The sequence below is a fragment of the Atta colombica genome, unplaced genomic scaffold, assembly GCF_001594045.1.
Source record: "Atta colombica isolate Treedump-2 unplaced genomic scaffold, Acol1.0 scaffold120, whole genome shotgun sequence".
Classification (NCBI taxonomy): Eukaryota; Metazoa; Arthropoda; class Insecta; order Hymenoptera; family Formicidae; genus Atta; species Atta colombica.
Window position 1 is genome coordinate 22,919 of NW_017259207.1, and position 17,750 is coordinate 40,668.

The 17,750-nt window shown below is 33.5% G+C and overlaps 1 protein-coding gene across 1 annotated transcript; it reads left to right on the forward strand.

Moving 5' to 3' along the window:
- Nucleotides 1–52: 52 nt before the first annotated feature.
- Nucleotides 53–14,013, forward strand: LOC108694547 (the record flags this gene model as incomplete). Its single annotated transcript, XM_018204112.1, has 2 exons — nucleotides 53–209; nucleotides 13,845–14,013. Coding segments are annotated over 2 exons (316 nt in total), but the record flags the coding sequence as incomplete, so codon positions are not given.
- Nucleotides 14,014–17,750: the final 3,737 nt, after the last annotated feature.

Genomic DNA, 17,750 nt, shown 5'->3' on the forward strand with positions numbered 1-17,750 from the left:
TTACTATGCAGCATAACAATTGTAACACGACAAAATTAATTTCTGATTGCAGATTTTGCGTGGGCGACAGATTTTATCTCTGCGATAACAAGATCCTCTGCGAGTACGATTACGAAGAGAGGCTGGTTTTTGCCAATATGGCCTTGCATCCTCCGCCTAGCGCGACTTTGGCACACATCAAGAGACAAGTGACCCATCTTCAGCCGCCGGTAAAACAATTTGCATTTGTTTCTATTATCTGCGAAACTTGCGCACAACGATAGGACGAGTTATAGGTTTATGTTGTTATAGAGAGTATATGTATCGATATATATCTATCGATCAATAAACATATTTTCGTTACAAGATAACTTTATGTAAACTACAATAGAGCGCATCGTGGAATCTCCTTTCTGGACCCTGGCCATCGGGTTTCAAACTCGCAAGGTTTCGAACTCCTCAAGGCGCAACCCCTTAAGGCGGGTTAAAGTGGCAGGTCGCCTGTCCTGACCCTCTCGACAACAAAGGACTCCCCCGAGGGCTTCAGCTATGCTTTATCATCCTACCATCGTCTTACGAGTTAGGATATCGCGTGTCCTTATTAATTAAGCTCTGCCCGTTAAGCAAGCTTCGTCGCATGCCTTAACGATTCGCTCCTACTTCGCTCGGAAGCGTGCAAAAGAATTTACTCTTCGCGAAGATCGTTAGACTTCTGAAAGCTATTTCATAAAACTACAAGATCATTGAAACAATTTCTTATAATAGCGAATTTTTTATTAATTGAAAAAGTAATTTAAGAACTTTTATGGCGCGAGAAAATAATCTTGAATTTCCTATCGATTTTGAAGCAAGAATAACAAGATTTAAAAGAACATTTAAAAAGTAGAAAAACATTACAAATAAATTTTTCTTTCTGGAAAATTGTGAAAAAATATACACACTAGGCAAAATGTTTTGTTCTGTGAACCAAAATTTTACTACACAACAAAAATTTGGTTGAAATATACCAAACAAACATTTTTGGTTAAATGTACCAAACAAAGCTATAATTTTATGCAAACTATAAACAAATATTTTTGTTACAAAGCAAAGAAATTATTTTGCAAAAGCAATTAAATTTTTTGTCATACAAATAAAGTATTTGATTACTTATTTAAAAATGCCTTAACTAAACAGTTTTGCTGAAGACACTACATTTTTTCCTAATGCACAATGTATTTAATTATGTAATTAAAGTAAAAATATGTGTAAAAATTGTGATAATAAGGGACAAATGACAAGCAAGAAGGAGAGAGGTAAGTTTTACGAGCAGGAACGTCCAGAATTATGAACTCATCGGCGTTAAGCTTGTCGGGATTAAGTCTTCTTGATTATCCTAAGGCAACAGCGTTGCTTCGAAACAATATCTTAAGCTCCTGCCGCACGAAGGACTACGTCCTACTCGACCTTAGGAGCCTATCTATTTAATCCGGGTGCCGTCTTGCAAGGATTTCACCGTCTTCCTTGCACAATAACTTGTCACGTATTCTAATTCGCGATATTTACTTAGAAGAATGATCAAATTAATACTAATATAGGTAGAAAAAGACTATTTTATTATTGCAATATTAGAATTCGTTATTATATTCCATTTTATGTTCAAAATAATCAATAAAAATCTATACGCAAAGAATAATTTTGATGAAGTATCTAAAATTTAGCTACATACAGATCTAAAAATAATTTTGTTGGATCAAAATAATTATGGATACTATTAGATCAAAAAAAGCAATGCCTAACCTAATTCCTTGAGTTGAAAATAACATTTTGTCATTTTTAACTTTCATGTGTGTCAAGATATAAATCAATTAATCAATTAATTTTTCTAGTTAGTTTTAAAGTCCATAATAATGTATGCACTTAATAAATGAGCTAAAAACTTGCATCAAATTTAATACATTTTCTTGAGTTAAATTGTTAACTTCATTGTTTTAAATTAATGGCATATTGAATAGAAGCAGTAGCGACCTATAGAAATGATTAAAAACTCAACTTAAATATAATTTAACATTATAAATTTAACAGTTTAGGATTATCGAACATGATGAGCAAAGCTACAAAAAATCTCTTCTAGCAATTAGTTTGATCGGCTTAATAATTACTTTGATAGTTTAACAAAATTATTTTGAGATTTATATCTAACTAAATTTTTTAATACAGCAAAGTCATTCTTTCTAAATTATAAAAGACACGAATCTTTTTATTTATTTTTATATAAAACATTTTCTCACAAAAATTAAGTTGTTAAACGCGTCATCGACTATCACCTAATAATATCGCTCACCGTCATCTCCTTTATTTAGAAATCGTTAACAAGCTATGCTAAAGTGTTTGTCGCGAGAGTTTGAATCTTCTGAACGTCTCTTAGAAGCGGTCTAAGACCATAGATGCGCACGTCGCACGCTCGAATCATACGCATGCACAGAATAACGAGGTCCCTACCTCGATGATATCAACCTCGATAACATGTACTACTTATAATATGCAAATTCGCTACCCTTAACCGCCCTCGCGAGCGAGCTGCGTGTAATTCAGGGGTTGGTAACCCTTGTGACTCTATTCGTGCGTGCGTGCGTGGGTGAGTATGAGCACGTCGCTTATAATATTTAAAGAACTACTCGACTCACGTAAATGTAAGATACACTGTTAAATCTATAGTGTCAAATTTAACCTAATTTAAGTCCACCACTGCTCCTACTCAATATCTCATTATTTTATACTAAAACATTGAACAAATTTAATATTATATAACGTTAACATTTAATATGACGTTATATATAGTGTAACCGATAGCGACAAAACAAATTTAAACAAATTTAGCAATGTATCGTGAAAACATTTTTCAGAAACTCTCAGGCGCGCGCAAATCTACCTCGACGAGATCGAACGTGACGTCTCACGTCTAAAAATTCGTGAACTCGTCAATTCTCGAACGATATAAGAGACGTGTCGCTTTAATTAATACGAAATATTTTTTATTGCCCGACACGGGGAAATCGATGCTGTTGTTTTTTTTCCTCGTGTAAATTTCTGGTACCGTCAATCGGAAAAAATTGGCACGTCCGCGGTGTATTCCGCGATATTGCGCGATCCAGCAGCTTTCACACGCAATATCGATTCGCTCGGAGGGTTTACGGGTTATAAATGACCGGTGTGCGAAATAACGGGATGGCAGACTAATGCCAATAATCGGCGTGGCATGCTAATGTCGTCTGCGCATCTATTACGCTAAAGCCTGATGGATCCCTCTTGACATCTCGTTCCTGGAGCGTGAATATCTTCGATCGCGGAGAACACTCAAGATATCTACTAGTTAGCCCGAGGGTCGTTTCACATTTTGCATCTAAATAAGAGGAATTAACACGTGTATTGCAACACTCTTTTGTCTCAGATGGAAATAAGATCGCAAATATAATCGTGCACAAATAAATGACTGAAGTGAAACGTCAATATGTGAGTTTAGATCAATTAAGATATTCTTTAAGTACTAATAGGAAAAAAATTCTAAAAGAAAAAAATGTTGACTCGTTAGATTTAACGCTATAAAATACAAGAACGAAACTGAGAACAGCTATAAAGCACATAAGAGGAAAAGAGACAGAAGATGGAGATATAAAGAGAGAAAGGCGTTAAGATTCTTAAAAACCGCGAAGAGGGTGCTCGTCCTGGAGGCAGCTGCCACCCTTGTATTCTCCTTAAGCCGCGGCGAAGTACCGTCGACGGATGGTGGAAGGAAGGAAGGGAAGGTAGGAAGGTAGTTTTTTCTGATTGCCTGAGAACAGACAGCTGTCCCAATCTTTCTCAGCCGCCCTGGGAGAATCCACCGCGCTTTTGGCGAATAATGCCGGAGAATGTTGCTTACGAATAACTCGAGTATGCCTGATCTAGGGTGAATCGAGAGAGGGAGAATCGAGGGAATGAAAGGAAGTGGCGAGACTGGACCGCCTTCAGCCGTCAGCATCGACAATCGAGTTGTCTCGGTGGAAAGACGGATGACGGATCGTTTCCGATATCTTGGTCGACCTATTGAAACTTTATCGTATGTTGGAATGCGAGTTTTATGCACGGGGATTACTTTAAAATCGATAGTTTTTCTATTGTTAGACGACGCCGCGAGACGCTCCATTTAAGTGTAATTAATAACTTCATCCGAATATTAAAAAGTTTACTTTTTGATATCCAGAAATAATTCTGGGATAAAGAAGTTGAGAAGCTCGTATCTTTAAAAGAAAGTCAATTAAAGAAAAAAACGCCGTTGCTCCGCAAATAGTAACGACGGTGAAAAGACTCATTGGAGTTTTAGCTCCGTTTCTCCCGACGAGGAGCTTCGATCGAGCCGCGTAATCTCATCCTCCTTAGAGACAAGTGTAACGCGCTTAAAAATTGGCGAGAACTTTTATTTCGGTCTAATTTTCCTCTTGGGACTCCATGGAGAACGGCAGGGAGAGGACTGAAAGAGGAAACAGAGCAGAGAATATAGACACAGGATAAGAACGAGAAAGAGAAAGACACGAAGAGAGTTTGGAACGATTATCTGAGTTTTAAAACAAACTCTCGAGTGTCTGAGAAGTCCTTCGCGAATCAGAAGGGGGACCGAGGTGCCAGAAGGAGGCCGAAGGGAGACTGCGACGAGAGAAAAGAGGGGGGTTACGGAGGTGAGATAATATGCTAATGCCAAGACGGAAGGTACATGGGAATTTAAGAGGATCAATGTGCGCAGTACGAGATTCGTACGGGGAATGGGATATTACAACGTCCTCTATATTGCTTCCAGGCGATTAGATTCTTGAAAGTTCGTTGAACGCAGGCGACTAATTTCGACAAAATTAAACTTTCGATTTAACATCTTTTATTAGAACTGAGTATTCAATATCCATTTGTTCAGGGATGAAGTAAATGCGTGATGGATGTATCGAATTTGAAAACGAAGATTAAAGATTCCGTATTACACAGCTTAAGAAAATCGATATCTATTTCGTTTACCATTTTTTTAACATTACGTATAAAAAATCATATCAGATAAATATTTAAAAATTAATGAATTATCGAGAATTAATATATGACAAATCTTTGAAATAAAGAGAATGGATATTTCATTATTAAAGAATTTTTAATTCGACGTTATAACTGTGTCACATACTCGATATTATTTTTTCTTTGTTGTACTATAACATTTTTTTATTAAACTTATGATTCCCAAACGAGGGGCTGCTCGCCTCAAAAATAGTCTTTTTAGATTAATTCATAAGATTTTGATAATGTTTAAGAATTTTTCTAATTGATTTTTAAATTACAAATTTTTGAGACAAATAAATATGTCACTACAATTTTCAAAAAGACATAATTTATTTATTTGAGACAAACTATTCGCTCCTCTTGGAAATATGTTTTATAATTTAAAAGTTTAATTTTCATTTGCATCTAAATCTAAAAAAAATTAATATCAATTTAACATTTAATATTGTAAAACTATTGTTATATATGTAATAATTAGTGTATAGAACTATAATATATAGAATTATAATAATTATTTCGTTATTATAATTATAGTTTAAAAGATATTCTATATCGATATAAATAAAAATGAATGTGTGACATATTGTATTATATTTACACATTGATTTATTTATTCATATATTTTAATATAATTCTTAACATCATGAACACGCTATTATACAGAAAATTGTTTGGAGTTAATTGTTCCATTTGAAAACTTATGTCTGGGAAATTAACATGAGAGTCAAAAGATTAATGAAAGATAATACATTTTCCTTTTATTGTTATATTTTTCTCTATATTCCAAAATATTCCATTTCGATTAAAAAAAATTTGTTATATGTTTATTTTTATGCACTATTTTTTATAATATCCAATTAATATAGGGTTAATATATCAACGTGACAAAACGATATAAGTGGCATCGAAAAGATAATTATATACTGAGTAAACAATGCATGTATTTTTACACAACTGTACAATGTCCATTATCGATATTGCGTTAATTATACGGAATTGATTTAAAATAGTTGCTCCGATATGAATGAAACACTTACTGATCGATATAACGTATGCATTAGAATACCCGAATAGAATGTGTCAGAATAGGATATGATACCATTAATAATAATTAATGTAGCGCACGGTTAATCCCTCGAAATGTAGCGTTTAGCGAAATGGACGCGCATCATCGTAATGCAGTACTATACAGAGCCACGAGCGTATTCCCACACTGAACAAAGCCATTAGTCCATCATTAATCCTTCATTGTAGATACTCTATCGTTGTACATGCGAATATGATCTGTTTAGAATTACAGGGATGTCATAAAATTACATAAAATGAATATATTTTATCTGTAATTAATTTTCAAATATATTAAAGAATCAAGGAATTTTAGCGCTCGAAAGGATTTATTACGATATTTTCTAACCATCAAGATATTTTCTAAGCCTAACAAGTTTCAGGACGGCCTAATCGAACGCCGATCGATCAGCCGATTACATTGCCTCTTGGTCAACGTAGCGTAAGCTGTGTCGTGACAGGAAGACAGAGAGAAAGCGAGAGAACGAGAGAGAGAGAGAGAGAGAGAGAGAGAGAGAGAGAGAGAGAGAGCACAAAGAAAAGGGAGACAGACGGAGGCACGTACATACGAACCCTCGCACGCGCGTGTACACGTCGTTCTTGTTAACGAGCGCATTATTAGGTGCACCGTGCTTGGCTGAATTTCACGTAAAGCCTTCGCGCAGCCCCTTATACAACGCGCGCGAGAAAGCTCACATGGGAAAGCTCGGCTTGCAAGCTTATGCGAGATTATGAGTTTAGTTGGGAAACAACTCCGAGAGCTATATGCTACGTGGCCGAGCTTACTTTTATAACGATTATTACCGACGAGTGTATGGACTCGTCGCGAGGGATCGACCACGCGACCTCGACATCGAAGTAATGAGACACGCAGCAAATTTTAACGTAGCACTTGATACAGGTGCTTAGCAATAATGAATGAAAAATATATACGAAAGAAAATTTAATAAAATGTCCAATGTCATATTAAAAATATTAATTATATGAAAAATTGGATTTTGGCGAAATGAGATAGTTTTTACACATAAGGTAAACTTAGGTAAGATAGCCATGACATAGACACAGCGCAATACTAAATGGTTTTTGAGCTATGATATATCAGAGATGTATAACTTGTGCTGATAGAATACCTTTGACACACCATAATTCAAAAACTATCCATTATTATGTTTTGTGTTTTTGACATTTTTTGTTCACCACATTATAAGCTGCAATGAGTATAAAAAGTATTCTTACAGATGATATTTTTATATAAAAAAATCCTATTAGTAAAAAATAAGCATAACTAATAATTCATTAATAATGAATAGATAGTATGTTCCTTAAAATCATTATAAACAAAAAAATATACTAATTTAAATATATTTCTTAGTATGAAGAATTATGATACTTTACTGCACAAAAAGTATTCGTATACTTTTTTTAATTTGAATAATATACTAATTTAATATTTTATAGATTACTGTTGGTACAAATCATAGCTCGAAGTCTTCAATACATTGCATTAAGTTTCGTATGATTAGATATGTAGATTTCTATTCTTCTCATATAGAGATTTTTAAATCTTCTTGGTTAGAAGAGAATATGTTTTAATTATTATTTTTCTTTAGGTAAAATAACTTTGAAAAGTATATCTATTCTACTCATTATTAAAAATTATTAGTTAATTTGTACAAATTGCAATTAATTTATTGTACAAATACTTTTTTATACTCACCGTACATTATATGCTAAAAACTAATTAATTTGACTAGATCCCAATTTTCCATATTTTTATAATGTGAGATTCTTTAAAATTAAATAAAAGAATCTATAGATGTAATTGACACGTGTGATTTTTCTCACGGTAACTTTATATTAATTTTTTATAAGAAAAAAAGTTAAATAAATTTCTTTTCCCCCAAGAATCAGGTACGGGAACGGCCGTACCGAGCTAATGACCCGCCAGTAAATTCCGCTTCTAAACGCTCCCGGAGCGATTAACGATGTCTTGCCTAATTCTCATCTCGTGCTGAAGATCGGGCTCGCCTGCTCTACGGCACCGAACATGCACGGGTGGGTGGCGCTAATTTTTGCGCGTAAGAAAAGCCGCGCCGCGCGGAGGAACGGGAGGAGTCGCGCACCTGGCCGTTTTCCCATCCACGGGAGATCAACGGACAAATGACACGCGATTCCCTACAAGCGCCCTCGCGATGGCGATGCTCCGCATTTACCGTCAGTTACAAACTACCCGACCTCGCTCTACCCACCCTCGCGCCGGGTCACGATTAATGTCTTATTCGCGCGTGTGAGGTCTCCTCGAAAGAAAGAGAGAGAGGGAGAAGAAAGAAAAAACCGGGAGATTACAGCGAGAATAAACACGAAAAAAAGCTGCTCAGCTATCTGGAGCTATCTGGAGCATGATATTACATCGTCAAAATTATTTTACTCTATAAAATTTCTGATAGTTACAAGAATTCATACAACATTTCTCCAAGGGATGTCCTAAGGATGTACAAAGGATGTCCTTCGAAGAACTGTGTTATGTGTAAACGTTTGAAAGAGATGTGCTTGACTTCAAAGAAAACTCACATAGAATCCTAGTCTACCTACATACCAAATCTCGCAACGCGTGCCGTTTGATTACGATGTCGGCAGTAAATCCACACAGCGGTAATTCCTCCTCTGGCAATTGTAGATAAAACTTGAATAAGTCATAGACTTAATTTAACCCATAGCAGCGTTCAACGGTGGTCTGGAGCCTTCCACGGAGATTTCTTAATTACGAGCAAGACCCTCTAAGACAAGAGAACGAGGATAGGAAGAGATAGGAAGAGAAAATATACCGAAAGACGAAAGTAAGGGAGAGAAAGAGAAGAAAATTCTGCCGATGGTTGTAGGGAAAAGGGTTCTCACGGCAACGAGATTTAAGAATCCTTCCTAAGGAAAAAGAATCGCCCCCATCGCGAAGACAGATGATAAAGCATTTCTTTAGCGATACTTTGTCATTTTTATCATAATTATTTACGAGATAATTACTCCGCAACCGCACCCTGTGCCGGCTATACTTTCTTGCGTTTTAAAACGAGAAAAATGTCTTTATTAAGACACTTCGGAGATAATACCTTTCACAAAGTCCCGTAACAAATCTGCTCTCTTTATTCTATTCTATTTATAATAGTTCTATTCTTCTATTGCATACAGCAAGAGATAAAAGCAAAGTATTTAAAACAAGAGAAAGATAGGAACATATTAAAAAATAAATGTATTTATTATTAATCCTCTTTATGGACGGGCGATTCCGTTTGAAATTATATCCTTTTTTATTTTGTAAACTATTTGTTCAATGAAAGCCATGGGATAATTTGATAAATTCAGATCAAATTTATTCAAATTCAAAAATAAAAAATTTGAAATATGGCAGACACATTTTTTAAAACAATCTATATTAAACTCGGTTTTAAAGAATTTTTTATTGCGAAGTGTCATCAAGTTTCAATTTGAAGCTTATCAGTGCTATATGCAAAATAGTTAGAATTGATTTCCAAACTAATTTTAAATTCTAAACACTGAGAGAAAGAATTTTGTTAATTTAACAAGTCATCAGTACTTTTAATCGATAAATATGTGACAACAAATTTTGTTGTGATTGCTGCTAGTCTGCTATATCAACCAATTATTAGTAACAGAAACAAACTATATAGAATCTAACCTATCTTTTGGATAAACTTTAGAAAATCTTTTGAATAACTCGTTTACATAGAATTCGTAGATAATCATGGAATCTTAAGTCGTAGGAAACCGATCAAGCACAGCCTAATATAGGGAAAATACTTGATTAGAAGTGGTCAATTTCTTATGATTTAAGAAACCTTTACCTTGCAACCGTCTACGATTTTTATATATATATATATATATATATGAGCCTCTTATTTGCTAGCGATACTATTGACTATTGATTTGTTACATTGACGAATTAATTTGCAGTCGTAACAAATCAATCAGTTTTTTTAACAAATATTATATTTGCTTTCCCTTGATTTGTTCCTATAACAAAATTATTTCGCTCAGTGAATATATATCCTGTGACATTAGATCCTCTTTCATTGTTAAATTCATAATATCAAATACGAGTTACTTTTAATTATTTCTATAGATCATTATACTGTTCCTCAATATGTCGTTAATTTAATATATCTAAATAGAAATAATTTATACGCAATCCGAATGTTAAACTATCTACATCGTAAATGAAACTGCGAATTCTCTTTAAGATTGCGGACTCAATTTGAAATTTAATTTGATAGAATTTCATTACTAGTCCATATTTGAAGAATTTAAGAATATTAACACACATCTTATATATTTCACAAGATTTTTTTCGATTTATTCTCTAACTGCAATATTTAGTTTATATTTCTATGGCAATGATATATAAGGCAGCTCATTTTTTTTTAATTATTGACTTAAAAGTAAAGAATCGAACATTTAATTTGTTTTTTATTATTATGTAATAAAGACATTATACATGTACACTCGAACAACTAATGTTGATTCCGATAGATATTTATATTTAGTTAAATTATTTTTGTTACAACAAGATTATATATATTTTTTTCTTATAGATATATTTATTTTTATTCTTTTTCTTTAAAACATTATGGAGTTAAACAATTTAACTTAACTAAGAAAATGTATTAAATTTGACTCAAAGAAATTTATTATTTAACAATAATTTAACAAACTTATTGTTACCTTTTCAAATTCAGCAATACCAAGAATCTCCCAAAACCGAAAAAAATTAGATTATTTATTAAAAATTTGAATTAAAAAAATCTCAAGCCAGAATCAAATTCTACGATTCCGAAAATCTTTAAAAAACACAAAGTATTCTTTAAATTTTTTTGCCAAAGAGTTCCCGTTCTTAAAAAGTTAATAGATTGCAATCTGTACTTATATTATTGCATTCTTAAAAATAAAATGTCATAAGATCAACAATGTTTCATTCATCGAGTCGCAACAAAGCGTTCCGCGGCGCGAGATAATTGCCGAAAATGGAGGCGCCTTAATTCGGCGCCATGCGAAAGTTAGTATGATCAACTTATGGGCCGAAATCGTAGCGGGGAAGGAGGATTCCATCACGAGGGGTTGAGCCGCACGGTCTGCCGAATTTTAAGCCTGTATAATTTAACACCTTTACTGCAGAAACTAAGAGAAACTGAAGGGAAAGATGGAGAGAAGAAGGGGCAGGGGGACACGCGTATTCGCGAGAAACGACGAGATGGCAACGAAGATCGAAAGACGAAGAAGTAGGATCGACAGAATAAGATGACGGTGGAATGATGAGAGAGAGACGAGGCGAACGGAATGCAAAGTTTCAAGTTTTCAACAGCACTTACCTATCCTAGTACACTCTCTGCCTCTCCCACGGGTGCTTTGTACCACCAGTGTGCAGATATAGCCATAGATATCGGATAGAGACGAAGATGGATAAAAAATCGGTCGCGAGAAAGAGGGACCCAAGTTAAGTCGTGCCATCTCTTCTCTTTGCCCGGATACCAAGATACAAATTCATTTCTCCGGCCTTTTGTTTTTGAAGTAGAGACTTAGATGGCATGTTATAGAGAGGAGGAAGAGAGAAGAGAGAGAGAGAGAGAGAGAGAGAGAGAGAGAAAAACATGAATTCGTTAGCATTGTCAACCACTTAAGGGCGGAAAACCCGCCCGCTGGATTTTACGTGCCGCGTCGTGAATAATTGTTAAAATCGAATAACGAGGCTGCCAGAGTCGATTGATTGACCGAATTTATTTCTGGACTTTGTAAGGTGTTCTCTAATCGGATTATATTCTTCAGAATTACAAATTCATCTTATGCATTCTGATATGCATTTAAGTGCTTGATAAATGAGTTTCGAGAATAAATTGAACCTAATTCTTAACCGAGATGTGCTTCTTGCTCGGTTAAATGCAACTCGAAGAAAATTAGTAGAATCTATAAAATTTATCCAATTTGGATTAAATGTGTATGTTATATAATCGTTATATCAAAAATATCAAAATCAATTTCGGTAAACGATACGATGCATGTTTTATTTATAATCACGTGTCAAGCTCAGTGACGTGATTAAATTAACGAGTTACATTTCTAATAATTAATGCTCCCTAATAATTAATTCTCAAAAGAGTGAATATATGAAACTTATTATATATTCCAGTATTAATTTTTGTTTTAATCTTTCATTTTGCGCTCAAATAAATCCATGATGGCTTTTCGGATAAAAAAACTGTCTCGTTCCAGATATTTTAAAGTATTATTGTAATCACATATTTTCCGATGAAGATTATCCGTCAAGCTAAATTGAAAGTCTATAACGTTTTTCAAACAATAGTCGCGGCAATGTTTGCAGTAATATTGTTTAACAATAATCATGGTTAATTAAATCTTCTTTCTCAATCTATGTTACAGCTAGAGTTATAATCTAGACAAGGACACGAGTCACTAACCGGAATTTGTTAACTAAGGCGGTCCGTGCGATTCACCTTCAGTGATACGGTATCACACGCATTGATATAAGTCACACAGATTATAACTCAGGGTTGATCGGCAAAATCCAGTGGGTGGAAAAAAACCATGATAAATTCCGGATTTCACCGTTCTGGACTTTATTTAATAGAATAAATTGGCAAAAATTATAAAAATTAATATGTAATATTAAAATATATACGTATACTTTATGTAAAAAGATATTTTTGCTTTAATTAGTAAATCATATATTACTATTAATTATAATAGTTTAAAGAACGGAATAAGCCATAAGCAAAAAAAAAACAAAAAAAGTAACTTTATAACTGTTGTAAAACTCTTTAATATAATTGGTTTATTATACATTTATATCTAACGAAGAACTAAGGGAAAAGCTAATCATATTAAAAAATTTTTACAACAGTTGCAAAGCTATTTTTTTGCTGAATGCAGCCAATAATAAAATATCTTATAATAAAGTCTTTTTAATTCAAATTAATATATTTTTAAAACAAAATCTTTGGAAATAATATAAATGTTATAAAATTTAATGATTTTTAGTTTCATGAGAAGAACATAAAAAAACAAAATTAAGAATTATTAAACCAATACAGATCTAGTTCGCGTTTACTATTCAATATCTTATAAAAACTAATTTATTTGTTACGTCAATTCCAAATTTATTTATTTTATTTATGATAAAGCTCTCTTAAATTGAAAACACTCTCGATTAATGATGAACTAGAATAATAACAGAATACTAAATTAGAATATTGATAACAATATAATATAATAAATATAATAATAATAAATTTTTCTATTTATTTTATTGTTTTTAATAAAAGAGACCAATTTTTGCCGATTTTTTCCAAAAAATAAAATGATTTTTACTACTAATATGGACTTAACAAATATGGAATTTTGCCAACCCTGTTACAACTAATTGACAAGAAAACTTTAAACAAAAGAAAGCGTGTACGTAATATATAGAAACTATTTCAAATACATATATACAAATCGCTAGAGAAATACAAATGTATTTATAAATGTGCTGCTTCGATCCGCTGTTCGCGATGACTTTATTCCACGGCACTCTTTACAAAGGACGTGATGCCCCCGGTTACACATAAATTTTCCGCTAAGTCGAGATCGTCGATCGAGCCAAATTGAAAGAGAAAAACCGACCACCGAACACTCGTACTGCAACGGCCCGTAATTCTCACGCGTCTTCTTTTATCTTGCAGAATGTAGCGGGTGGAGCTCAGCGACAGGCGAACGGGGAAGCGGCGGCCCATAACCACAACGGATATCCAGCACCAACCAGCTCGAGCGCCCATAACGTCCTGAACCCCATGAATAATTTAAACGGTATCAATGCGCAAGCATCGTACGATGCCAAATGACAAACGAAGTAAGCGCCGATATATCGATTGAGTCGCCCGAGGGGAGGTCGACTCGTGTACCGTTCTCATTGTCTTCATGGTTTACCGTGCTGATCGTCCGAACTATCGTCCTAACTTTAGCACGCGACCCACGACAGATTACGTATAATCGAATATCCCTTAACTGTCGAGAAGAAAATGATACTGTTAAGTTATCGCGAACAAGAAAAATGTTACCGCGTATAGATATGTATGATATAATCGCATTAAATGATTCGCTTCATGTCGCGATCGGAGATCGATTGGGCGAACTTTGTGTAAATAGAAGGCAACTATAAAAAATATGACAGAGTGTTGCAGATACACACAACGCAAGTAAGCGTAGGAGAATTTAAATATCTGATAAAATATAAAATGATTAACAAATATCGCCGCATTAATAAAAAAAGTGATACATCTCAAAATTAGCAGCTTTTCAGAACATTAATTAAGATAGCTAATATGTATATATATAATTTTACTTTCTTTCCATGTTATACTTTCAATTACATTAAAACTAATGAGTTTTTAAAATTTGAACACTGCCCCCCCGCCCTACTGACAATAAGTACAAAAACAGTTACATTTACTATAAATTATAGTTAACTTATAATTGCAATTTTACATAATAATAATTATGATTTATAATCATTTCGATACTACGTACTTTCTAAATTTTTTAGAATGGAATCTCACTTTAAAGAGTCTAAAGAAGGAAAATTTAACCTATCTTTGAAAAAAGTGGTTTAATTTTCAATCTTCAAGAGTGAGATTCATTTTAAAAATTATTAGAGAGTAAATATATATTTCTTGATAGAAATATACATAGTTATTATTATTAACATTATAACAAGTATAATAATTATATATATGGTAATAATTATAGTTACAAATATCAAAAATTCTTCTCTTATAATCAGTGTAACATAAGATTGTATCATCTTTCATCAAAATTGTGAATTTTTTCATATGAAAGAATGTGTCGATAAATGTGTAATTTTTCCAAAATTTAATTTTGTGTTTAAGATTTCTCTTTATTTAAGTTTGTCTTTAAGATTGATTTCTTTTCATTATTTCAAAAATTTAATAATTTTTTTACTTGTGTCACTTTTCTATCAATGCGGCGAAATATCGTGATGTTCCATCTTTGAAATTTCCCAATAAATGACCCAACTGTTATTCCTCCTACGCTATCTTAGACGTCGTTTGGTGAATTCGTATTTCCTGGACGAATTATTATGCCGTCTTCTCGAATAGATTCTCTCCAATATAAGATAGAACGTGAGGGAAGAATATATAAATCCAAAATGCGTCTTTCGTTCTTGTATTTCATTAGATTCATGTATCTGACGAATTCGTCTTCCCTGCGCTCGACTGGTTAGACGATAAATAAATAAGTAGATAGTTAAACAGATAAGTAGGTAGATAGATAGCTAACGGAACGTATATCGGCCAATTATGGCGAACTATTGGTGCTGTTTAGATTGTAATTAATCGAATTTGCATGATTCAATTTAGACTACTAAAGCGTATCGCTAAAAGAAAAAATAAGTTCGAAAAAAAATGAAACTTGTATGGAAAAGCTAGAAGTATGAGCTAGAAAAGCATCGCGATCCTTCCCGGATTTATCTGCTTTCAATCTTACGGCAAACGCATCGACTTCCGGTGCAAGATATCTTCAACAGCTGACGTGTCATGAACCGAAGCCCGAAACTTCGGAATAGTAAATAAAGTTCGGTGTCGCGTATTTAACGTTCGCCTCGCCGAGAGGGGAAGAAATACACCAGGATAACCCTCAGAGGGCCCTGGTCCAGCTGGATGGGCATCGAGAACGAGATCGAATCGACGGACTTCAAGAAAGCGACGCAGTATTGCAGCCAGCAGTGGTAACCGCCTCGCCAGCTCGCCACCCCATGGGGCTCATACGTTAGGGGTGACTTAAGCATTGTTTCAACTTCGAATCTCCCGGCAGAGGGCCAGATTGATGTCGCGAACTTTTCCGCTGCCTTATTTGCGAGTCAGATAACGAGACTGAGTTATGCCCAAAGTTCTCTCTTGATCTCTCTTGCTCCGATCAGGCTCGTGCTGATCGTATCGGATCACGAAGAATAGTCGTAGTCGAGAAGGATGTTTTATTTCCTTCTTTGAAGATTCATCGTCGATGCCAAAAATACCTATGTCGAACGATAATAAGCTAGCAGCTGCGCCGAGAAATTGCTAAGAATCAATTCTTAAGAAATGCTTATATCTTCGTGGTTTTCATTCTGGCCGTAAATAAGATAAGAACTTTGTTGCTTGCAATTGGCAAAAGAAGGCAATAATTATTGTTAATTATTGACGGCAGAGGTTTAAGAAATAAATATTGCAACCGTAGCTCCGCAAAACTAACCAGAGTTGATTATGAGTTTGTTGTTAATAAATTATGTTAACAAATTATTTTAATTATATTACTTTCTTATGTTAACACAATTTTATGAGAATGTATATAAATAGTTTGCTATCCGCAATATTTTTATACCGCTTATTTGTTACAACATAACTAAAAAATTATCATTCTTTTAGTTGCTTGCAAAAAAAAGAATAGAAATGTAAAAACAAAAGAAAGATCATACTTTAAAAGAATATAGTTTTATTATTTTACCATCAATTATTATGCCAAATTTGCATTTCAAAATTAATATTACGAAAGTTTAATGATTTAAAATATTAAGATTTATTTTCTTTTGAGTTACATCGTTGTTATAACAAATAATTGATAAGTGATATTTTCTACATAATTCCGCTTCGAAATACATTAAAAGATATATATATATATATATATATATATATATATATAAATATTAAATGTGACCGGAACTTTTGAATTATTATAAATAATATTATATGTATTATATATATAATAACGAGTGCCAATTTGTCAGTGATTTCCTTCGCAAATAAAAGCACCATACGAGTACGCGTTTATTTCAATCTGCCAAAATTGATTTAGTAATCATCTCAAATTGTTAAGACGACAAGAGAGAACTATTACCGACTTGCAATTTATATTTTGATACTATAATTACGAATCTCCATTCACTGAGCATTGAAATCGTTCGACTGATTGTGAGCCAGCGATTCCTTCCGACATTTAAACGTACTTCAATGACTGTAATAAATAATTCTCTCGCAAAATACGTGGCGATTCCAAAATAATATCAGCATAGTTCCTAAACGCAAAGGATCCTCGACGAAACGATTACGATCGCTAAAGGCACATTTGTACCGCACTTGCAACTATCAAATGAACAAGGTACAGACAATGCGAGCATTGGAGCCCTTTTGTACATTGTATCCTACAGTATCGCTTTCTAAATTTCCCGCGTAAATTATGAGCCATTATGCATCTCAGTACTGATCACGCTTTGATCACGATGTACGAAAGAACTCAAAATCATTAATTAAGGAAGTGTATAACGTTCGCTAGTATGTAGATACGTTTTGTATTTATAGTTCTATCATAGAGGTATTAATAAATTTGTTTCGATGTTATGCAAAGCACTGCAGTTGTGATTTTGAATTATGGATCGTTACCAGACAGTGTTATTAAAATTTTGTAAAAAATTTCTTAAAAATTCGTAAATTATTTTTTAAATTATTTTCATTCGAAGTTCCAGGTAAGATTAAAGAATTTTTTAATGCAATGTTGAAATAAATTAAAACGTAAGGAGAACTATATCTCGTAAATTA